General features: G+C 48.3%; 1 protein-coding gene and 2 long non-coding RNA genes across 3 annotated transcripts; 1 reads left to right on the top strand and 2 right to left on the bottom strand.

Moving 5' to 3' along the window:
- Window positions 1-187: 187 nt before the first annotated feature.
- LOC122536556 (TOX high mobility group box family member 3-like) lies at window positions 188-22,720 on the bottom strand. The gene is made up of 11 exons (XM_043669015.1): window positions 21,542-22,720; window positions 21,356-21,453; window positions 7,065-7,154; window positions 5,241-5,477; window positions 5,014-5,132; window positions 4,565-4,913; window positions 4,371-4,483; window positions 3,783-3,918; window positions 2,477-2,857; window positions 2,269-2,382; window positions 188-2,081 (listed from the first exon to the last, which is right to left on the bottom strand). Exons 1-11 carry the CDS (start codon window positions 21,582-21,584, stop codon window positions 1,713-1,715), a joined length of 2,049 nt encoding a protein of 682 aa, XP_043524950.1. The 5' UTR covers window positions 21,585-22,720; the 3' UTR covers window positions 188-1,712.
- Window positions 5,039-23,683, top strand: LOC122536568. Its single transcript, XR_006308423.1, has 3 exons — window positions 5,039-5,164; window positions 19,952-19,955; window positions 23,671-23,683. It is a non-coding gene; the product is annotated as an uncharacterized LOC122536568 (long non-coding RNA).
- LOC122536566 lies at window positions 10,219-10,785 on the bottom strand. Its single transcript, XR_006308421.1, has 2 exons — window positions 10,721-10,785; window positions 10,219-10,340 (listed from the first exon to the last, which is right to left on the bottom strand). It is a non-coding gene; the product is annotated as an uncharacterized LOC122536566 (long non-coding RNA).
- Window positions 23,684-25,254: the final 1,571 nt, after the last annotated feature.

Here is a 25,254-nt window from a genome sequence, read left to right as displayed (position 1 = left end):
TACATGCATATATATATGTATATGTACATACATGTATATATATTCATTAATTTATTTATATACCACGGACACGCGCGCACACACATCAGATACGTATGTGTGTACGCGTGTTATGCCATTATCAATATGTTACACTATCGAGATTATGTTTACATCGTAGAGCTTACAAATCTACGGAATACTATTCTTTTGTTTTATATACAAGGATATTAAAAAAGAAAAGAAAAAAAAAACAAAACAAAAGAAAGGGGGGGGGGGGAATTTAATTGGAAACTCATCGACATCACTACGCGTTCGTATTGCGCTCGTATTACACGTAAACGGGCGAGTAGTACCGTCTTGTGTTACGAAAAAGCCACTTTCGTTACGTAAAGCGATCTTTCGTGATACAAACGTAACGTAACTTGCCGTTACTCTCGAATCAAAAATCGTGCGAAATCACCGTCGAGAAGAGAAGCGAAAATTTTGGCGAGGAATATACGCATGCGCGTGCGCATCGAACGTGACCGGAACGTGATCGTCGCAATCTCGGTTTCGTTCGACGATCGCGAACGGCTCGAGACTCGCGTCACTGTGAATCACCACGGAATAAATAACTCTCGTTCTGATCGCATTTGCAAATTCGATACCTGCTACTGATTCAACCGAATGAAACGACACGCAACGAATGGCTGAATGGAAAGAAACCTAACCTAAAACCTAGGTTGCGTTCTCAACGATCCGTGTTTTCCCCGAGCATTTTGCACGAAACCTCTTCCGCGACTTTTACACTTCTTTGTAAAATTATAGAAAAATAAGTTGCGTCGTCGATTCGCGACCCGCAGCAGCCAGTCCTTCTTTTCCCTTCTCTGCTCCGACTCCTTCCCACGCGTCGATTATAAAAGTCGCTTGGACACGGCGCAGCACATGCGCCTGCGCACTCGGTTTGGAATAAATGTATGTCCTAAGTCTGCGAATATATCTCTACGAAATTACTGTTTATCTATCGTTAAACGGTCCCCTAACTAGACGTTCAAGGAATGCAACTTGGTTTACACTGGCGCGTGTACGTCTCGCTCTTCCCTTTCGGTAGCGTATATGCGGCGCGTCAACGTTCCGCGCAACAACAACGACGACGACGACGACGACGAGAGATCGATTCCTTCGAACTACAGCCCGATTTTATTTATCGTCTACTTTGGCGATACTAATACTCTTTCGCGATTACGCAGCCACGTTGCTCGCCCTCGCGTGAAAAGAAAAGAGGAAAAAAAAGAGAGAGAGAGAGAGAGAGACAAAGAACGTAATCGGTGGAAAAGTGAAACGCCGATATATACGTATATACTTCGCGTTGACGAGCATCGTGCTGCTACGCAGGCAGTCTTTCCAACGAAACCTATACGCTCGGTGTAGCGCGATTCGCTTAGCGTGCTTTTATCCGTCTTCTTTCGTCTTTTGATTTAACGCGAAACAAAATTTCGCTCTCGCGCGCGCAATGTGGCTGGCGTGTGGGTAGGTGTGTCTGTGTGTGTGTGTGTGTGTGTGTGTACACGCGCGCGTGTGATCGACATCGCGTATATACAAAAGATATCGAGTCGGATCACGCTCTGAACATCAGGTATATATATATATGTAATATATATATCCGCGTTCCACGACTACCAGAGAGAAACGGTAGGAAACATTTCGAACGATCGCTGCGTTTCACCTAGCTGGACCGATTTTTACGGTCCTTATTTCACGGTCGAGAAGTTTTGCTGTGGATTTTGATTCGACGATACCCACGTGGTGAACACGTCCCTGCAGTGGCTGACCACGCACTCGTTGCTGCAATACTCGTCTTCCCATTCGCTGTTCGCCACAGCTGGGTTCGGGCATCCGTGACGTATGCAAGCGTTCGACGTCGATCTCTGACCGGCCATGGCGGCAGCTTGAGTCACAGAGTTCACCGTTGGCGGAGAACTCGACAACGAGTCGCTCTTTGACGGATTCGTGTGCATCATCTGCTGTTGCTGCTGCTGCTGTTGCTGCTGCTGCTGCTGCTGCGATTGCTGATGATGCTGCTGAGATTGCTGCGGCACTTGCTGCACTTGTTGTGGCATCTGCGAAAACGTACGTACATTGTATTACCTTACACGACGATTTTATACTTTACTGGCGATTGAATACACTGTGCTTGCGATACCATTTGTTATAAAGTGGAAGTGACGGGAGGCGGAGGAAAGGATGCCAGAGAAAGCAAGTTTGACACGATGGTAAAGGAAAAGGAGATGCAAATCATCAACGCACCTGCATGTATTGTTGCTGCATGTGCTGCTGTTGTTGCGATTGCTGCTGCTGCTGCTGTTGTTGTTGTTGCTGCTGTTGCGACATATGTGTCGGCGCCATCGACGTAGCCATCATCTGAAAGAATGAAGGGGGTGAATGGATGTGACAACGGCAGCAACGAAAGAAAGAAAAAAGATGAGAGGAAAAGAATATGACAAAGACGAGAAACCTGTTGCGTTTGTTGCTGCTGTGGGTTTCCTGGCATCGTCAAGTGGTGAGGAGACTTCTTCATTTGCATCTGTTGCGTCGATTGCTGATGATGTAGTTGTTGCTGATGCGGATGAGGATGGGCGTGCTGTTGGGGCGAAGAGGGCTGAGGTTGCGGGCTATAAACCTGATACGAAATGTTTCCCGGCGTCCCATTTCCGGCGTAACTGCCGTACGCCGTATATTGAACTTGCTGCTGTTGCGGCGACTGTTGCTGCTGCGACTGTTGTTGTTGTTGCTGTTGCTCGTTCTCGGCTGCCCCCTTGCTAACTAGGGACGCTCTGTACGCCGCGAGGGCCTGCAGATACTCTTTCTTTGCGGCTTCAGTCTTCTTTTTGTAAACCTACATTGGCAGAAATTTCACCAACGCGGCGTAACTTACTCTTTGACGTATTCGAGCAGGTATTCTGGTAATTCGGATTGAAAAAAAATCGATTCTTTTTTCTACATTTTCTCAAAGTATACGCTTCCGAGAATGCCTATGTTTGGCAGGTGTTTAAAAAGGACTACTAGCAACTGTACTTTTCCCAAAAAATATTTTATTTTACAATATTATTATTTATATTATTACTTATTATTATTATTATTATTTTATAATATTTTATTATTTGTACTTGTGCTCGATTGATTGTAAGTACGAATATATGTGTACAACGGGTAACAGAAACTTCAAACGTGTTTTTCTCAAACCAATATACTTTTTGAACATGCTGACGGGATATCTCACGTTTCAGTTGACCGATTGACTTGAAATTTGGAGGAGACCTTCACCGGGTGTACCTTTATCGCATGGATCACGGATTTCAAAATCTGATGTTTTCTTCTATTATGTTTTATTACCATCCAAGAGACAAAAATCACAAGGAAAATCGACATTTCAACTTCAAAATGCTGCCTTTTTTTTTAATTTTCGGAATTTCGCTGTTTTCGCGGCTCATGCGATAGCCATATTTATACTAATTAAAATGCATTTTGGTTTCTTAGTTTCAAACAACCAGGTCAGCCATTCGAACCCGTTTTTAAAATCATGCTTTACAACACTCAACTCAAGGCCATATAATTTCCACAACTTTCGTTAAAAAAAAAAGAAAAAATTGTAAATAATCTTCAAGTGTGAACAAATCTGTGTACGAAAACTGTGTGACAAAGTGTATCGTGGTTTCCTTAGAAGAAAAATCCCCAATAAGGTCGATTTTTTGAAGCCGAATTACCAGAATACCCGTTTAACGAGAATAAACGTGAAAAACGACGATTTCGCGGCCACTCACGTTCTTGTGCTCGGTATCCAACGCATCCCACATCGAAGCTACAATCTTGGAGACTTCGCCAAAACTCGCATTTGGATTTTGTCCTTTTATCGCGGCCTGAGTGTCCCTGAAGAACAGGGCGTACGCCGAAACAGGTCTGTAAAAAATGAAAAAAAAAAAAAAAAAAAAAAACTAGTATAGCACGTGTGTCTGTTATATTACAAGAAAAAAGAGCGGGAGAAAGAGAGAGAGATTGATTGACTGACTGATTGATTTCACAGCAAAAAGAAAATTGATCGAATAGTTGCGACTGGTTTTTCAATCCCGTGGCATAATCAACGCGAACGAAATTTGAACAGAGAGGAAGAGCTAATGAAGCGTCAACGTGACGATATATATTTCTTCTCGTCGAAAATCTCTCTCGTTTCTCGAATCTTGATACGATTCAATCTTGCTCGACTCTTCAGATCCGTCATCGCGCACGCGTCGTGAAGGGAAAAAATGACGGTTCAAAACACCTCTTCTCGTCGCGAAGGAAAAAATGAAGAATCGAACAAGGAGGAGGAAGAGAAGGTAAAAAAACAACAAAAAAAGGATGGATATACTCACTTTTGCGGTTCGTTGGGATCCCTTTTCTTCTTCTTTTTCTGCGATTTTGGTTTCCTTTGATTTTTTGCGGCGGCGTCGCTCGGCTCCGGCGAGGGTCTCTTAATGCCGGTAATCTGGACAAACGATCGCGAGCCGTGCCGTTCAAGAGATTCGTTCGGCTGTACTTACTGAAAATTAATCGGTTGGCAACTCACCATCCCCGAATGTGGCGTACTGTCGTCGCTATCCTCGCTGGTGGTGGTATTGTTGTTTGCCTCGGGGATCACGCTCGACTGTATCGCCGACGGACTACCGCCCGTTGGACTTCTATACTGCATCTGTTGCTGCAGCTGTTGTTGCTGTTGTTGCTGCTGCTGCTGCTGCTGCTGACTGTGCATATATTGCATGTGCTGCTGCAACTGTGCTTGTTGCTGTTGCTGCTGCTGTTGTTGTTGTTGCTGTTGCTGCTGCTGTTGAATCAACATTATTTGTTGCTGACTCCCGTGCTGTTGCCTCGGTGAATTCATGCTCGCGTACGAACCTTGCGAGCCACTGTACGTCGAACTACAGGGGAAAAAAATCGCAGAGAAAAGGACGTGGTCGGTTAACGAGGCCTTTGTACTTAGTCACGAGCCGATCGCCAAATCACCGCGATCCGACTCACCTGACGCTGATCGGCTGTTGCATCGAGTGGTCCTGCTGCAAGTAGAGCGGCTGTTGATATCCTCCTGGGTCGAGGTTCAACCCGTCCGATGACTGTTGCATATTGCCGGTCTGCATCATCTGCGAAAGCGATTCGAACGAGTCCGTGAAACGTGCACGCGCCCTCCCCCTTTCTTACATCCCTCGAAGAAACGTCCCTTTCTTCTTCGTCTTCCGGACGCAACTTACCTGCGTTTGGTAGCCGTGCATCGGATCGTGCTGAGACTGAGCTTGAGGCTGCGACTGATGTTGCTGATGTTGCTGCTGCGGCTGCTGCTGCGGCTGTTGTTGTTGTTGTTGTTGTTGCTGCTGCTGCTGCTGTTGCTGTTGCTGCTGCGATTGATGATGCTGGTGTTGCTGATGCGAGTGAGAATGAAGAGCCGGAATATCGAAGTCCTCATCGCCGAAACTGGGAGTGTGAAACGTCTGCAAGAGAGAGAGAGGAACAATTTGGAGATTTCGATCGGCGATCATCCGACGCCATATCGGCGGCTATTGGTGGCTATAGTGTGTGGTAAATCGAGCTTTCGTATCGTCGTTCCATCGTCGGCGACGTATATGCCATAAATTCGTAGGAAAGAGAGACAGAGAGAGAGAGGGAGAGAGAGAGAGTCGCCGTATCGTTTGAAATCCTTTTAGCGATTTATTAACGTTTCGGAGCGGAGAGCGAAGGAAAATACATTTGCCGTGTAGAGCGCGTCGGGCCACGGGGAATAAAAGTTTTTAAATTGGATTTAATAGCATCAGGAATTTTCCTTTGAAGGAACGTACTTGCCTATTGATCGAGTATACCTCTGCCTCTCTTCCCCCTCGCCGTCGTGCCCATCGCGCGCGTTACCCCTTACCTCGCGATGTTTCTCTTACTCTATCGTTTCGCTCTCGCCTCCCCCCCCCTCCCCCCCCGCCCGCCCGCCTACCCTACCTCGCTTCTCTCATCCATCCCTTTTCCACCGCGCTTCGTCCCCGCGTAACGTCCCGTCGCTGCTCGCGCGTGTATGCGTACCCGTACCCGTACACCGTACCCCGTACCCGTCCTATTTCAACTACTCCTACACCTTCTACTCCTACTCTCGCGTACCTCCTCCTCCTCCTCCTCCTCCACCTTCTTCTCCTCATCCTACTCCCGTTCCATCTCCGAATCGACTACGCGCGTCTATCCATCTTCTTCCTCCACCGCGCGCGCCCGTTCCAAACTTTTCTTTCTCTCTACACCCCCTCTGCCCCTTCCCACCACCCACCCACCCTACACCTCACTCCTACGCCCCTCGTATCGTTCTCTCTTTCTCTTTCTCTCTCTCGCTCTCGCTCTTCTCCTCTCCACGCCGTTCTCCTCCTTCCACCCTACACCCTTACCGCCGGTTTCACATTCCTGCCCCCGTACCCTACCCAATAACCGTGGCCCGTACCAATGCCTGTTCCCGTTCCCGTTCCCAACCCCGCCGCCGCCGCCGCCGCGTTGCCGCCACCGCCGCCTCCAGGGTCCTTTTCTCGTCCTCTGCCTATCTGGCCGAAGCAAGACGTTCCTATTCCATCTTTCCTTTTCCCCCCCGTCCGCGTTTCAATCGCGTTTGTATTTTCATTTCGCTCGTTTTGTTCCTCCACGCGGACGATAGGGCGGCCGGCCGGCCGATCGGCGTACGGTGTGCCACGCAACCCGTGGCCCATGGCCAGCGGCCCGCGGCCCGTGCCCGCAAACACTCTCCCACGCGTCTCCACGCCCCAACGCGTCTCCTCCTCCACACCACCTGCTCGCTCACTCGCTCACTCTCTCTCTCTCTCTCTCTGCACTCTCGCACAGCCAGATACTCTCCAATTTCCTTCCCCGATTAATCCCAACAGCTTTCGCGGCCACGAGAGCTCCAAAAACACCCTTGTGTCGTCGATGGCTCTCTCCGCAAGTCCGCTCTCGCGACTTTTCGCCCTTTCGCCCGAGAGCGTTTTATCGCGGTAAAAAATCCCAACCACTAACGCGACCACGGACATCGAAATCAAGGTAAAAACTTCTTGACTTACTTGATCAGCCATGGCGTAGCTGTTGTGATGGTAGGACGTAGAATGGTGATGCTGCGGAACGTTCAAGGAAAAGTCCAGACTCTCGTTCCTCTGAAACAAGCGAAAACAATTCGTTCAACAGTCGCTTCTTTCCCCTTGGCTCTCCCATCCACTCGTCGTCCCCGTAGCGCGACCAACTAATCGGCAGAGATCGCGATCCCGTTTCTAAAATCGATCCACGAGGATATTCTTGCGTACAATATCCGCAATTTGTCAATCCCGTTCCCCGGTACCCTTTCCGCGATGGGACACGCGCATTCTACCTTTCATCCTTCCTTCCTTCCTTCCTTCCTTCCGTCCTTCCTTCCTTCCTTCCTCTTCCATCGGTCAATGGCCTCGACAAGCGCAGCTTCGTCGATTCCATTTGTTCGATACTTCGCACCGCGAGCAAAAGCACGGGGAATCTTTGCATCATTTCCAACAGTCGCTTAACCTATTGCGCTGGATTGACGTGCCGCGCACGTCGAGAATTTTTTTTTTTTCCCCCCTCAAAATTGCAATATTTTGTCAGTTTTAAGTATATTTAAATATACTTAGAAGCAGCACAAGTCACTTTTACTTCTCAATAATTTCTATTTACAGTGATGACATACCGACAAGTTCGAGAAGAAAGCGACGAACTATTGTACACGGTTTGGTCACTCGTTATGGTCCGCAATTAGTTGCCAGCGCAAGTGGTTAAACCTTCTACGTCGAGAATTTTTCGTCTCAATAGTTTCTCAGTTTTTAAGTATATTAAAGTACAAGCCAGATAATACAAGCAATAAATTTATTACTTCTTAATAATTTCTATCCATCTACAGCGATATCATACCGACGAGTTCAAAAAGAGAGCGACAATTTATTCGTATACGATTTGGTCGCTCGTTATGGTCCGCAATCAGTTTGCCAACGCAAGTAGTTAACCTCTTTACGTCGAGAATTTTTTGCCCCAAACTTGCAATGTTTTCTCAGTTTTAAGTACATTCAAGTATAACCTAGGCAAAACAAATAATAAATTTATCACTTCTTCATAATTTCTATCCAGTGATATCATACCGACGAGTTCAAAAGAAAAAGAAAGCGACGAATTGTTGTATACGGTTTGGCCACTCGTTACGGTCCGCAGTCAATTGCCAACGCAACTGGTTAACCTCTTGCGCTAGAATGACGTGCTACGCACGTCGAGAGTCTTTTTGCTCCGAAATTCCAATATTTTCCAAGTTCCAAGTATATTTAAATATAACCCAGGCAACGCAAGTGATAAATTTATCACTTCTTAATAATTTCTATCTACAGTGTTATCATACCGACGAGTCCGAAAAGAAAGAGGCGAATTATTGTATACGGTTTGGTCACTCGTTACGGTCCGCAATCAGTTGCCAGCGCAAGAGGTTAACCATAACTTGTCTCAAACATTGAAATCAAGCGCGAAATTTTATTCGATCGATGTTTTTACGGCAGAATTTCTGTAAAACGATGGAGCCTATCAACGACTCTCAAATAATTTTCCCCGTTTGTGCTTACTTACGTTCGTCGTCCTCGTCTCGTCCACCTGCTCTTTTAGCGGATCGCGTTATTCGCGCTTCTCCACGGTCACCGACCCGCGCATCTATTTCGATGTACGCTACCCGATACACGCTCCTTTCATTCTCCCTGCCATTATCGATTTACTACTTCTTACTTCTCTTTCGTCTCCCCTGTATGTGTAGATTTTTTTTTTTATTATTATTATTATTTCTTTTCTATTTTCGATTACAAACGATTTAACAAACAAGAGACACGCCTGTGTGTCGACCGATATCCCGGAATTCCATCTTCTTCGATTCTTCGCTCGATCTCCTTTCTCACCATCTGGAAGACGACGCTCGATTCTTTCGTTCTATACGTTCTCGTGGCTCCTTCCAACGAGTCGAGTCGAGTCGAGTCGAGTCGAGTCGAGTCGAGTCAAGCAGCTGGTATCGTGACGTGTTCTTTATCCGAAGGAAGAAACAAACTTGATATTCCGAAACAAAAATTCCAGACAAATTCGGGACAAAAATCGGCAATGACAAGCTTTCGTACGTTCGAAACAGGAACACGACGGTGGATTGATCGAAGAAGAGAAACGTGCGATAGCTCCTGCGTGAATTCGATCCGGACGATGATCGTAACAAACGCACGCCACCTATTGAAATTAAAGTATCGTTCGAGTAAACCGATAACGTCAACAGAAACGAAGAATATAAACAACGAGGAGTGACGATGGAGAAGGTACGACGACCGAAAGAGAAGGAAGAAAAGGTAAGGTGCACAACATGTTACTTTTTCCAGTAGAAGTAACAGCAGGCAGGCAGGCAGGCAGGCAGGCAGGCAGGCAAGAAAACGAACAGCCAGGGAAGCAGGTAGGCAACCAGGTAGGTAGGTAGGTAGGTAGGTAGGTGAGCAAGAAGGCAGACAGACAAGCAGGTAGATAGGTACTTACGTAGATAGGAAGATGGGTTTGTGGATGGTCGGTTGATTGGTAGGTAAGATAGATAGAAGATAAGACGCGAGAGATGCGTACGAGAAAGTCCGAATCGGAACGAGATGAGTGACGAACGACAAACGAAAATGCTTCTCTCTTCTGGATCTCTCCGATTTCGACAAACGAAACTTCGTCCGATCAACGAGCGTGCGTTCGTCGATTTATTATCCACGTTTGCTCCCCGTTCTCCGGTTCGAATTAAATGGCTTTTAGACGTGAAATTTTTCAATATCTAACCTAACGTGCAACTTTAGTCAGTTTTGCAAGATTCTTTAATAACAGAACTGGCAACTGGGAACAGACGACGTACGGAGGAAAGAAAGAATCCAAAAAAAAAGATTCCGAAAAGTTACCGGGAATAAAAACATTTTTATGTGGAGACGAACAAAGCGAATACTAAAAGACCCTAATAGACGCAAGTACTAACTTGCTTATATACACGAACGAGTTTCTTTACTCAATGTACGAGATATATATATATACATATATGTATATGTGTATGCGTTTAACCGATGTTAAACCTGTTCCCCGTTCCAATCTCTTTCGCCCCCTTCCTTGCCAACCCTCTCCCCACCCGCGCCATTGCTCTCCTCACACCGAACATCACCACCATTTGTAATCCGTAGCTCGTTTCTTCTCTTTTTCTTTTTTCTTTTTGTCTTTAATTTCGCCTGAACAATATCCTAAACGTTTGTCCCTTGCTTCCTCCTCTTCGTTTCGACGAAACGAAGAGAGCTCCGTGTATCGTTGGTCTTTGAAAAATACAACGAAACGTAAACCCAAGTTTAATGCAGTTTTTTTTACTACAGCTCGAAATAAAATTCAATGATCAACGATCGAGATTTTTGAATCGGACAACTGGAAAATTCAACGATCGTTGCTGTAGATTTTCTGCATGTTGGAATCGGCGTCATTCGTAGAGTTAAACCGTCCACCGGCAGATGGCGTTGCAAGTTTGTCTCGAATACGTTTCGAAAGCGAGTAACATCACTGCCAGAAATAACGAATTCTAACACCGCGACGCTCAAATTTCGTTGGAATTTCGTTGGATTCGACGATGGAATCGACAAAAGGTCGAGTCGGAACGAGGTAACGTATCGGTCGTTGGACAATCGCAAGATGGGTGACTTACCGATGAAACGAACCGACCACTCGTCGGGGCGAGATCCAGGTTACCGAATGCACGTGTAACGTGCTGCAGCGTGCAACGATGAATTTTTTCCCTTCGGGAAACGCAACCTCTTTCGCCGGGGATGACTTTTGCCAAAGACTGTCGATTCGAGACGAAAGATAGAGACAAAACAAACGAAACAAACGAAACGGCTCGTTTCGGGGAATGTTTGTCGCGAGATTCCCTCTACACGCACACGTCGACACTTGTCAGGCAACGCGTTTTCACATCACCACGCGTACGATGATAGTTTTTTAGCGAAGCACAACACGTAATCAAAATACAGATTGGTGCGCAACGCACGTATACACACAGACACGCGCGCGCGCAAACTACACGACTCGTGGCGTAACTAGTGACAGCGTGGCAAAACGACGCGCGCTCCTCGCGGCGGCCGGCGCGGGAATGATTGAAGGGAGGTTCATTTTGTGCCACTCTCCCATAGTGGGGATAGATCTCTCTCTACAGGGGAGTAGACTCGCGCGCCTCCTACCCATACATCGCGAAAGGATACAATGGAACACGACGCGACACGACACGACACGACACGATCGTCCGATTGTCCAAAAATTTACGAGCACGAGACGAGGAATTAAAAGGAGTCAACAACGGTGATTCGAGGTAAAATGTTGAAAATCGTTGAAGAGCGAAATAAACGAGCAATCTCTCAATCTTACACGATGCGAGCGCGTCGAAGCTACGTGTACGTGTAATTTCGTCTCAGATGTTTAACAAACGTTTCATTTCTCAAACGTAACGCGTCGTACGGACTAGGATTCGTTCGACGACGATACACGGACAAGATCCTCCTCTCCCAACGAGAGAGAATAACTTTGTTCGATAACTCTGCGTTCGAAATATCTACACCTACTGTATATCTAACAATGCCAACCGTTCAAACCACGTGCTCAACGGTCGCGCGTTAAATGTCTTCTTTTCTCTCTCTCTCTCCCTCTCTCTCTCTCTCGGCGTATTTCTTACGCTATGGAGGATTTTATTTCGGAATCGCGTTGAATCACGCGAATAACATTCGTGGTTCGTGGCCCAGTTAACAAGCTGTGATCGCTACACCGTAGATTGTAGAAGAAAGGGGTCGGTTCGAAGCATGGAGAGGGACCAGGAGGTTGGAGTGGGGTTTCTGTCGACCGTTGGGAGAGGAGAGAAGTGCCGTGCAGGATTGAAAGAGGCCGGTGGCGCAACGAACAGAGGAAAGAGGACTCGCGACGTATGACGCGCAGCGATCAAACGATGACGAAAGAGGAATCGTGCGCGCGCGACAACGGCATCGATGTTCGCTTCTTTTCTTATTCAATTGTACGTATAATACCGCCGACGTTTTCGATTTTCCGTTTCTACGTGACTTGTATTTTTTTTTGTTGAGTCACGTCGAATGGTACAAAACGACAGTCATTGCCAAGATATTGAGATTCATCGATGCCACGTTCAGTCTCGATCTACAGGTCCTAACTGGTCATTAGTTGAACGTTACTTGTTCGCGATTAAAAATTGAGCGAATTAACCAGAATGTAATTAAAAATTAAGAGCAACTGGAAAGAAAGAGAGAGTCGATATTAGACGAGACGTGACACGAAACGTTGTAGCACGGCCGATTAAACACGCGTTATCTACCGATACTCGGTTACTCGAATATTTCAAGAAAGTAGGACATCACTGTATGCGATGGTGATGGCAATCGAGTATGCCGCGTGGCCCAAGGAAGCAGTGGCTATGTCGGAGTTTATAAACAGTCGTTACATTCTCGTGAAAGGTGGCTTTAATTTCAGTGGCATTCCATTCGCATTAACGTGTATATTGTGCGTTTACATGTATGTTTTTATTAGATATGTATGTATATATACATATATACATACATGGCCATGTATTTTTATTCGTTCGTGAGAAGCGACAATCTACTTGCGAACATTTACTCAAACGAGATTGTTACGAGATCGAAACACGATCGCGATAACTATGATTATTATGACAATCATTATCCGTTATCGGTTTCCACGGACAAGTTAATCGCCCACGTTATTTAATGTTGTTCGCTATTGTTCGCCTAAATATGTAGACAAGCACGCATGTACAGATATAATTCTCTATATTGTAGTTTAATTATATAGTCGAGAATGAAACTAGCATTTATACATTTGGAAGAATAAAGCGATAAGCGGTGAGAGGACAGACTTTTAATTTTCGTCGAAATAGGCATTGGAGAGAGATAGATGAAAAAATTGGAGAGAGAAATCTACAAGCAGCCGGTTATTAAGAGAGTTTTACGAAGAAACCGCACGCTCGGTCGCCGGCAGCCGAATCGATATTCTCTCGCGGGACGGTCCACCACCACGGCATGGCACCGCGGTCGCGCCGCGTGCGTCGGCATCGCGCCATTTCGTTCCAAAAAACGAGACAGAGACAGAGACAGCGACAGCGACGGCGAACCTGCTGCCACTGTCGTGTCGGGAATTGTTGTTTCGAATACCGACCGAGTCGAACGGCGTGATCAAGTGGAAAAATCTATATTGGCCATCGTTACCGATTACGTACTACCACTATTACCATTGCTACTATTGCTACTATTCACTCGCTGCCTCGGAGATTTTACGTCAAACATGTTTTCCAACATGTCGAGCAAATGTTGATTTTACAAATTCCTCCGAGCAAATGTTTGCACAGCTGATAATATCTTAATATCTTATCGCACGGTGCGGTGATTTTCTCTTTTCGTCGTTCCTTTTCATCGTGTTCCTTTCTTTATTTCCTTTGCCACGTGTTTGCGCTTTCTCGTCTCCCTGCCCTTCCCCCGCGCCCCCCATACCGCACACTACGAATCCCTACGTGTCCTGTATCCCGACCCCCCCCCCCCAGCCTCGACGCGATACCATCACCTCCAACCCTTTCAGTCTCGCCACAACACGTCGAGATGAATCGCGCAACTCGCAGCTCGTAAAAGCGTTTCGTCCTTCTTCCGTGTATACGTCGATTCGTATTATCGTCGACGGTTTCCTAAACCGGTTTTTACTTATTACGCGAGCGTCCGTTTATCTCGCGCAGATCTCTCATTACCAGTCACAGTCACGGTACGCGAACGTTTTCTCTGTTCCCGCGATCTGTTTCTCTCGCTGTTCTTCCCCTCTCCTCCCTCCTCTTTCTCTTTCTCTTTCTGTTTCTCCCTTTTTCGAGCCGTTCCATCGACACTGCCAAATTGCTCTCCGCTCTCCCCGTTCGATGTTCCGCGCAAAAGCACGTTGGTAAGCGGTGCATTTGTCTCTAACGGACAAATTTTACACAAACGAAAACAAAGAGAGAGAGAGCAAAGAAGCAGAAGGAGAAAAGAGGAACCAGTGATGGGGAGTTGGGGGGGGGGGAAGAGAGGCAAAGACGAAAAGAGAAGGAAAAGAGAAACCAGGTTTAGGTTTCTCATGTTGTGTGCACCATAACCACGTGACCTTTTGACCGCAGGAAATTCTTCGGATAAACGGGCTTTTCACCGTACACACAGCCAAGAAGGGAGCAACAAGTGTGAATCTTGTCTACCCTGTGGATCGGACCGTTCTTAGCGTTTCTCTTCTGCTTTTCTACACCCTTCTCTCTCTCTCTCTCTCTCTTTCTCTGCCTCTCTCTGTCTGTCGCCTCGTCCCCCTCTCTCCGCTCCGTCCCTCCTCTCCCTCCGTAGCCTTTCTCCTCCTCCTCCTCCGCCGTCTTCCTGCCCTACTACTTATCTATCTGTATCCCCTCTACCATTATGCGCGCGCATGTTCTTAACGATGCACACGTTGTGGCTTTGATGACCTATTCTTTGTCCCGGATCGAGCATGAATCTGAACGCGAGATTTCCACGTCTGGCAAACAAGATTTTTCGTATCGGGGAAAATCAGAAGACGTTAAAAAAAGGGGACGCGACGGGGGAAGGAAAGTAAAAAAGCGTGCAACGAGTTCAGTCTCGATCGTATACCCTCGACGGTCGTGTAGGAAATTTGTTGTAAAATTCGCTCGAGTCGCGTCGCGTCTCGCTGCACGATACTCGCGCGCGATACTCTGAAATGCTTATTCACCGCTGCGGAATGAATAATGGACTGCTAGCAAAATACACGTCGAGACATAAATATTGTATCTGGAGCGCTATATATTACCTGTATCGAATACATTATCTAGATCGTTCTCCGTTCTCTGTTCTGCTAGTTTCCTATCTGATCGAGATCGTTGCCATGGGAATGCGCATTTGCGCGTACGCGGGCTCGATCCGATCGTTTCGTATCACCCCGTTTTCTCTACAGAGCCAGGAGAGACACTCGCTCAAACTGTCCGATTTGCGGAAACGAGGCGGTTCTCTTCGAGAATCGTCGAGTCTCGCACCTGATCGTCGTCGTGGTTTCCACCCGCAGCTCTCGATCTGTTCGCGAGAATGTGGCGAGTGCGGAAGAGTGGCAGAGAAGAGAAAGAGAGAAAGAGAGAGGCGAGCAACGATAAGAGCGATAGAGCGCGAGGCGCGGGTTGTGCGCGCGCGAGGAAACGTAATCATTTGCAATCCCGCGTAGAACCGCTTTGAAACTCTACGAAGGAATTTATTAAAGTTTGACTAAGTCGCTTTACAAAGTTTCATCGGTGCACCAAGGCACCGAAGTACCAGGAGGTGTACCGGTGCGGCGGCGGCAGTGGCGATGTAGGAGAGCGGGGATTGCGAGAGGTGCTCGGCGAGGAGAATCGCGGGGTACAGCTCGGGCCACGACGAGGAAACGGAGGGGAATCCTCTCGAAGAAGCGGGACGAATTGCCAAAAGAGACGAAGGCGGAGGTTCGAGAGACGGGAGGAGCGGTTAAAATGGATGAGGAAGGGCTGTTGGCAGAGGTGGAGGTGGTGGTAGCGGTGGTAGCGACGGTACTGGCGGCGGCGGTGGTGGTGGCGATGGTGGAGGAAGAAGAGCAGGAGGAGGAAGAGGCGGTGGTGGTGGTGGTGGTGGTGGTGGTGGCGGTGGCGTCGTCCGTGGCAGCAGGGAAAGGAGGCTGGAGAACGAGGAGGTGGCAGTAGTAGGGGGAGGAGGTGAAGGAGGTAGAAACGACGAACGCGAAACGACGATGGGATGTGAACGAGGTGAAGCGGCAGAGGAACGAGGAACGGAGGGATGAGAGGAGAACGAGGAGGAACGAACAGACGGAGGACGGGGGAGGCGATGGGTGGTCGTCTTAAGCGGGGGGACGGGAGACGGAGGAGGGGGGAGGGGGAGAACTGCGGGAGGGGGCAAAGTTACTTTCCCGGAGAAATAAAAGTTAATGGAGTTCCCTACCCCCCTCCCCCTCTGGTCCCACTACCGCCGTCGTCTTTTTCTTCTCTTCCATCTCCTTGCCGGCGTACAACTTTCACGAAAGTTATTATATCTTAATTTACTATTGAACATTATCTGAAATTTCTCCAACGTTTCCGTTTTAATGTGCCGGGGAACACGAACACGAACACGAACACGAACACGATGAATACGCGCGTAGAGCTCACGGTCCGATTATTCCGAGAGACGAGGCAACGTCGACGACGTATCTGTCTTTCGTCCTTGACGAAATGAAACGACGAGATGAAACCTGGACGAGACGAAAAACCCGTCTTTGTTGTGTGGAACACGCGTGAGATCTCTTCTGCCCCTCCGCCCTCCGATTCTTTGCACGTTGACGATCGGCGTCCAACGACTCGCGCGTGTCCACGATCATCGTGGAAAAAAAGATACTTTCGCGTCAACATCTCGTACCTATATCATTCTCTTCGCTTCTACGCGATACAAAACTTTGAACGTTATACCCTCGTTTGGCAATGTGATTCTTGTGTCAACGACCTTGCACAATCATCGACGTACTTTCGATGCTTGTCCACGATGGAAACGAAAGAATCGACTTGTTTCATCGAGCTCTACCAGCCAACCTGGTTCCTCCTGTAACGTTCTCTCTTTCTCGCTCCCTCGTTCCCTCCCTCTCTCCTCACTCTCTCACTCTCCCGTGGCCTACTCCCTCCTTCTTTCGCTGCTCGGTGTCTGTCTCTTTCTCTGTTTTATTCCCCGTTCCCATTCCCGTTCCCGTTCCCCGTTTCTATTTCCGTTCTCTCTCCCTTCCTCACTCGGCATTTCGTCTTCCAGGCCGCCCCTTCCCGCTCTTTGATTTACGACCATAAGTTGTAATATTTGCGCCACTATTGTATGGTAATACGCACGGCAAAAAATATGTTAATGGTTGCCATAAAGAAGATATACAGCGCATTGTACATATGTATCCCATTTCGTGGCATGTACTCGGTGGACATACAGAAACTAGACACACACACACTCTCTCTCTCTCTCTCTCGATAACCCATCTCTTTCATTTTCCTCCAAATGGTAGAGCTCTTCCTTTCTCTTTTACCCTTTCATTTTTCTTTCCGTGTTTTGCCTTCTCCTCCTCCTCCTCCTTTTTGGATTCCCTCCACTACTCGGTTTTCTCGTCCCGGGAATCGAACCGATATCGTTTTCGTCGATCCGACCAAGCTGTACAGCTGTGCAAATATCGTCGAAGCGTGACACATCTTTTATTCCCTTTTCAAATCGTCGGTCGATGGAGCAAATTATATCGGGCGACGTTTTACAGCATTACCGACGGTAATCACGTTGTAACGTCGATACGAGAGAAATTTCTTCGAAACACTGCCCCGTCCTCGCCGTGTCACTTTGCAAACGGATCGATCGAAACTTATCGATCGGTATTCAGACGCCGTCGTTTGTCTCTCGGCTAGCAAAGGTTTGTAATCCCTTTTTCGCTGGTGGCGCTTCTCTCTCTTTCATAACTCCGAACAATTCCAATAGTCGTTAATCTGTCGGAAACTTTCGGGAAACTTGCCGTTATTGCAGGTACAGGGACGGGAGTCCATGCAAGTAAGTGGGATAAGCGGCGAGGCGCAAGGTGAAGGAGAGGATGGTGGAGAGAAATTGGGGTAAGATGAGATGAGATGAGATGAGATGAGATGAGATGAGATGAGATGAGACGAGACGAAAAGAGATGGAAAGAGGAAAAGAGAGATAGAGAGAGAGGAGACAAAATAGAAGAAAGGAGGAGAAGGAGGAGAGAAAGATGGCCGAGCAGTAGGCAAAGAAGAAGAAGTAGAAGAAGAAGAAGAAGAAGAAGAAGCGTATTTGACGGGTGGTGGAAGGGTTCGGAGGAAGGTGGTTCGCAGGGCAGATTCCACGCAGAGATGCGACTCTAGAAGAGTCGCGGGAGAATGGGGATGGGAACCGGTGTGCCGAGGTAAGTTAAATAAACTTGTTTAGTTTCGCGGAAACTTCTGCCTGGCCATTGTATTCGACTGCCTCGCTGCCGAGTTTGCTCTGAAACTTTCGAATACGAACGAACTCGGTTCTCCGTTACGCTTTATTCGCTTGCTTTACCAACTTGCTACCTACGGTTAGTTACTCTTCTCTCTCTCTCTCTCTCTCTCTCTCTCTATTTCTCTTCTTCCGCACATCTATTTACCTATTCATCCGTCCATATTTCTTTCCCCTCGATGTTTCAGTGTTTTTTTTTTTTTTGCGAATCGTCGCAAATCGTCGTTGCGTTCTCGCCTTAGGTTTTTCGCACCTCGTTACGTTTACAAGAAAAAAAAAGAAAAAGAAAAAGAAAAAAACAGATTCAGAGAATGACCCGGGGGTCGGTAAACCCTTGGGCACCGTCGAGTATGTAATCTCTCTCTCTCTCTCTCTCTCTCGCATTGACCTTTTCGTCTAGAGATTATGCAGAAAAGGGAATCCGATCGGAAACAAAATCGGGCAAAGTGCCCCGTCGTGCTAGTGTGGCAGCAGACCGAATGGCTTATTGATTTAACGAGAGAGAGAGAAAGAGGCGAAAGAGAAACAGGAGGAAAGCAAGCACAGGGGGGAGAGAGAGAGGGAGGGAGGGAGCGGCGCGGGCGGGGGTGGGAGGTGGTGTGGGGGAGAATCGCGAGCGGAAGCCTGGGGGAGGTTTGTGGGTGGCTAGGCTGAGACTAGGGAGAGGGTATGGGTACAGAGGAGATGGGTAACGCGGAATAGGCTAGGCGAAGGTGGGGAAGAGGAGGACTCGCGGGTTCGCTGGCTCGCGAGCTCGGGCGACGAAGGAAAGAGCCCGAGAGTAGGGTGAAGCGGGCAGGGGGCAGGCAAGGCAAGGCAAGGCAAGGCAAGGCAAGGCAAGGTAAGGTAGGGTAAGGTAAGATAGGGTCGGGGGCCAGTAGAATAAGGGTTACGCTCTGCCAGAGTTACGCGGCCGGTGAGTGAAAAGGGCAAAAAGGAAAGACACGGAACGCGAGGCAGCGTGGAATCCAAAATCCAAATCGCGAAAAAACCACCTCGAACCCATCCCGATGCAAAGCTAATGACTAACCTAATTTTCTCGCCTAGCTACGTGTATCCGTGTCCGTGTCCGTCTCGTGTTCTTATCAACCTCGACGCACCGCGTAACCAAGTAGCCAAGTACGAGCACTTGCACGACATCGTCCTCCTCCTCTATCTTTGTTTACACTCGAGCAGGAATGTCTGTCACCCACGCGAATAGGCGACGCGTAACAATACGAAGGAATTCCCAACTTTTCCCCGCGATTCTTTCGAATCAGGCCGAAAGTAAAAAAACGGCAAACTCGCAAATCTCGATCTCACGAAAAGAGAGAGAGAGAAAGATCTTCTCGCTTCTCGATTTTTTTTTATTCACGATCGCCTTCGTTGGGAGATGCGGGACATATCGCAGCAACGAACCGCTTTTGGTCGAACGAAACGGTTCGAGCAGTATCGAGGTGGCCGAATGGTCATTGGCCATTGGCCGATCAACAAGTGGCTCATGATTTTGTCAGTGGCTCTGCGAGCGACTAGCCGCCACCGCTGGCCGGCGCTGGCCTGTGTTGTTCCGACCGTCCGGGGCTGTTCTCGACTGTCTACTGTCTGCGTCCGGTTACAGGTTACCGGTTTTACCCGATGCGGTCTACCGCCGAAACACTCCGACCCATTACATCCCCCGTCCCAATCCCAATCCCATCCTCTTTCCCTCGGCGGTGGGAAATCTTTGATCGATCGACGCGACCGCGAACAAACATTTTCGTTTCGTCACGATTTCAGTTTGTAAATCGTTTGTACACGGCTTCGATCGAATTCCAAGAAATATCGCAACTGGCAAGTTCCAAACACGAAGGGAAGAAAATTATAGAAATTGCTTTTGCAAGCCGAGTCGATTTCTAGGCTGATATTAATAAAAATCAATCAATCCGATCGATCGATCGATCGATCGAGCAAAGTTTAACTCTGCAATTCCCTACAGATCGTTTGCTTTCCAGACGTCGCTCGCTATCGTCGCCGAGGTATCGAGGCGATCGATGCTTATCGGTCCGCGAGTCAGTTTCGCAAAGCGTCGTGCGCGACACACTTTCTCTACGAAGCAGCTCGTCTACGAGCGAAAGAGAAAGCAAGTACCGGTAGCGGTTGATTCTCCGATTCATTTTCAACATGTTTTTGTACGAATGCTCGAAAACAGCAGAGAGAGAAAGAGAGAGAAGATACATACACGTATGTAGTCAAGTATAATACACGCATGCACGCAACGCTCGCTTGCAGAGAGCAAGGGAGAAAGAACCGAGGAAGAAGTCGCGAAGAAACGACGGGGCCGAAAAAGTGTATTTTATTTTTATCGAGCAGCCGGCAGAAGCAGAAGCAGCAAACTCTTAATCAAACGAGTCGTGATAAGTAAATTCGATTACCGACGTTCGTTAGAACGAATTTACTTTGCGCGCTGGCGATCAGCGAGATTTCAATTTTTGCTTCAACGCGATACGTGTGTATGTACGTGTGCGTGCGTGCGTGCGTGCGTGCGTGCGTGCGTCGCGTGTGTGTGTGTGTATGTAAATGTGGTAGAAATGCAGCGCCTACTCTGGCTACGTTCTGCTTCAAGGGTGTACACAGACCTACACGCTTTTTTTACGCCGTTCCAATCTACGTTTATTCATTCTTTTATGGATACCGGGGCCTCCTTCGTAGTATAGGTTTGCCTTTCATTTTGTTTCAACCACCAGGAGGACGAAATGAAAAGCTGGAAACGGTCAAAGAAGGTGCAGCGCGCACACCAGCCAGTGCGGAAATAAAGGTAGCGCAACACGATGCAGCGAGAGATCCACGGCGTCGAGCTCGTTTCCCACATTTCTCCTTTCGTCTTTATCATCGGCAACGCGGCCCGGCAATGAACGGGAAGCAGAGAAAACCGCCGAAAAAGAGACTGAGCGCGAAACGATTTAAACACGATCGGGCCTCTGCGTCGAGGAATTAGGTTACGACAGGTTACGACGAGAAAAAGGAAGGAACCAGTCGAACTATTCGAAAAAAAGGATCGTTATCGTTATCGAGTCCTTTCTGGCCTCTCTGCCAGATTCTTTCTTCACCGGACCCCCTTCCTCTCCGTTTTGGCTTTGTGTCGTAAAACGCTCGTCAACGTGAAAGTCGAAGGAAAAAAAATTATAAATAGGTTCGAAGTCGCACGTTAACGTAGCGACTTACTGTATCATATTCTGCCAAGAAAAAGAAAAGAAAAGAAAAGAAAAGGAAAGGAAAGAAATATCGTGATGAAAGAAAGCACTAACCTTGTAGGAACACTGGTCGAACATTCTGCAGACATCGACGTCGTTGCCAAGTATCGTGTAACCGGCGTCCATGCTGTCCCGACGTTTCTTCTCGCTGCCTGGAACGAGGCTTCTGTAAGTGAAAATCATCCCCCCCCGAACGCAAAGATATTCTTTTTCTTTTTTTTTCTTTTTTTGCGTCAATACCAAATAAACTGATCGCGATTGCACCGACTATGCCGTCGCTCATCGTCCCGCGGCTCCCGCCGTGGTCGTGATCGTGATCGTGATCGTGATCGTGATCGTCACCTTCCCTCTTCCTTCACCTCTCGTCTCTTCTTCTTCTTCTTCTTCTTCTTCTTCTTCTTCTTCTTCTTCTTCTTCTTCTTCTCTCACGGATCTCCTCCCGTTTGGCACCTATCGATCGGATAGGAGACAAGAGTCAGGCGCGAGTCGTCACTCGTTAGCGAATCGCCGATCGCCAGCCGAATCGATTCGATCGATCGATCAATCAATCAATCGCGCGATTAACCGTACCTGCTCGCGTATGCGCGCGATTCTCCACACACTGCTCGCTCCGAAATCTAGCGCGATTCCTTTACTTTTTTAATCGAAACGCGGTGGATCTCGATTGGAATTCTCCTTGCCGGAAACGACAACACATTTCCCTCGAGCATTATGACTTCTAACGAACGACGAGAATACGAAAACCGCACCTTTCCCGAGCACCGCTTCGATCTCCCGTGTCTATCGTTCGATCGATTAAATCGTCGGCCAGCATAACGTTTTCTCTCCCTTTCAAAGCCTCGCTTTCTTCCGTCTTTTTTCGTTTCCTCTTTTCTCTGTTGTGTTCACCCGGTGTCGATTAATTCAACGTCTCAGCCTCTCGTCTCTGGTCGGCTTTCAGCTTGGAATCAAACATCGATCCCTCCTTCGTACAGCTCTCCCCGTATCTTTCTCCGCGCGTCTTCCCTTTCATCGCGTTTCCTTGTCCCTTTCGTTTCGATCGTCCGGCGTCCCGTTTATCCGCAGGGGAGCTTGGAAAAATGAATGGCCTGGCGTCCGACACACGCAACGAGCAACCGCTCGATCGTACTTGCGATCGCGTATCGGTATGCGATGTAACCCGATTCCCGATATTACTCACTCTCTCTCTCTCTCTCTCTCTTTCTCACACACACACACACACACACACACACACACCATACACCGTGTTTAGCCGTTACAATCCGTCGATCGATCTGCCGCGACCCGCCGACAGGATTTTATACTCTCACCGATACCGATCGTAATCGAGATCTCACCGGTCCGTTAGCGACTCGCGACGAAGCTCACCGCGAGGGGGAGAGGAGGGATTGTAGGGTGGGAGAGAGAGGGTGGGTGGTTGGGGGGGGGGGGGCGATGATGATACCGGCTCAACGCTGCCGGCTGTAAAGCCGGAGCACGTGGATGAACCGCGTTTATCGTTTACGCCGTGCTCCGTTTCTCCGGAATCAATTTCCTTTTAAACCATCTAACACCGACCGCGACCACCGACTGCGCACCGGTACCGGCAACGGCAACGGCAACGTCGACGCTGAGAGCGAAAGCAACGAGGACCGCCGCGATGTTGGTGGCGGTGGCGGTAGTGGTAGCAGCGGTGGAGGTGGTGGTGGCGGCGGTGGTGGTGGTGGTGGTGGTGGTGGTGGTGGTGGTGGTGGTAGTGGTGGTGATGGTCGTCGTGTTGGTGCCACTGCTGCCACTGCTGCCGCCGCCAATGTTGAAAATACTGTCAGTGATGGTGGTGGTGGTGGTGGATGTAATATCACAGAGGGAGGGAGTGGAGATGAAACGGTGACATTGTAGTAGTACAAGATCTCTCTCTCTCTCTCTCTCTCTCTCTCTCTCTCTCTCTCTCTCTCTCTCTGTGTATCAAGCTTTTTATTACATTTGTTTACTTATTTGCAGAGTTGCACGAGTAATAACGCAAATTATAAAAAACAGAAGAAAAAAAGAGAAAAGGAAAGAAAAGAGTCGTCGTATCGTTATTTATTAATTTCGGCTGCACTTCATTCCTTTAGCTAATGTTTATATCGAATGCACGACTACGACGCGCGACTACGTTGCGACTGAAAATGTTTCTCCACCGATCGAGACTAGACGTCATTTGTCAACGACAATCGATTAAGGATCAAGGGTCGAACGCGCAATGTTGACGAGCGAGACAACGAGACGGGTAAAAAATAGGAAAAAATAGCGACGCTCGATCATCGATCGTCCATCGATCCCCAACGTCTTCTGGAAAAATTGCTTGGGGGAAAATGGATGGCGATCGGGAATTACGACGGGTTCGACAGGAACGGTCACGTGGATCGCACGTGGGTTTCATTCATGAAAGTCCGCCCGCAGGTCTCGGAGGTGGCGTCAGCTGTGGTAACGGTAGTGGTAAGTAGCGGTCGGTGGTGGTAGGTAGTGGAGGAAGCTAGTGGTAGGTAATGGTAAGCACAGTGGTAGATAGTGGTAGTGATTTCGGAACGGCGATGACCGAGTTGCCGCGTACGTTGTTTGTGTCATCGGCATGGTGGCATGTCACCAGCATGTCACGTCGGATCCAACGATCCTTTGTTGGCGTATCCGTCGTTCTTCGAAACGACGAAACCGGCTGGCTCTCTTCGTTATCGTTATCGTTATCGTTATCGTTATCGTTAGATCTACGTGGTACATTTACATACGTTTTACATAATTACGCGCATAATTCAAGCAATTGTGGGGAATCCATCTTTGAACCAAAGTGGTCTCCAACCGCTTCCCCTATCTCTTCTTCTCTTCTTCGTCCGTTTTTCTTTTCTTCTCGCAGCGTTTCACGCACCGCCGGCTATGTTTTCTCTCGCTCGTCTCTTTTCCCCAAAACGGCCAAGCAGAGAGCACCAGAGAGTGATATCTCGCGAGTAGTATCTTGGTAAGCGAGTAACAAGTAGCCAAATACGAGCAACTTCTCTTACCTTGTACGGGATCGCGTATCAATCGTCACCTATGCCTACGATCGTCGAGCTTTGGCGTTGTTCGAGCAACGAGCTTGACTTTTCGTGTGTATGTTTCCGCGAATAATCCATAATCGAGGGAGGGAGGGGGGAGGGGGGAACAACGACCCGGGGGTTGCGCTTCGTTCGTATCCTCGCGTTTCCTTCCTTCGTTTCATCGAATCGCAGGGCAATGCCTCTCTCTCTCTTGCTCTCGGTTCGTAGCGTCGCGCGATAAAAGCGCTGACAGCATACACCAACGACGAGTAGTTGCGTTGTTAAAGGTAAAGTAGCCGAATCGTACGGATCATCATCATCGAGGATCATCATCTTTTTTCCTTTCTTCGTTCGTCGAATCCAAGCTCGAGCGAGCAGGTCGGAGACACGAGAAGACGCGCCCGCTCCTTTCATTTTACTCAAAAGCGATTTGTTTTAGATACGGCTCCTATTCCGTTATATTCCCCCCTCTATGACGATTCTCGTCCGCACCCCTATCCATGCCCCTGTCCGCACCCCCGCGGACTTGCCTCTATTTTCCTTTCCTCCGGCCTCCGGATGATAGTCCAGATATAGATGCGCATGCCGCGCGACGCGTATACTTTTCTGTATGTCCGCCAAAGCATCGTACATACGTTTAGATTTCCGAGTCTCGTCGAGCGCGCGCATATCCCACGGGAATCAATATCCGCGTGTTTCTCCGCTTCCTCCTCCCTTCTTTCCCTTCTTCTGCCATCTCGTACTCGTCCTCCTCGTGCCTCTTGCCTCTTGCCTCGCGCATCGCACCTCGCGGCTCGCGCCTCCGCGCTTCGCTACTCGACAACTTATCAACTCGCTCGCTCGCTCGCTACCACCCTCTTTTCGTTTCAACTTGCTCCCTTCTCTCTCTCTCTCTGTACCCTCTCATTTCACCCCCCCCCCTCT

The sequence above is a fragment of the Frieseomelitta varia genome, unplaced genomic scaffold (genome assembly GCF_011392965.1).
Source record: "Frieseomelitta varia isolate USP_RPSP 00005682 unplaced genomic scaffold, Fvar_1.2 scaffold_850, whole genome shotgun sequence".
NCBI classification, from domain to species: domain Eukaryota; kingdom Metazoa; phylum Arthropoda; class Insecta; order Hymenoptera; family Apidae; genus Frieseomelitta; species Frieseomelitta varia.
Note: the sequence above shows the minus strand (reverse complement) of the source record. Positions and strands in the feature narration are given on the sequence as shown.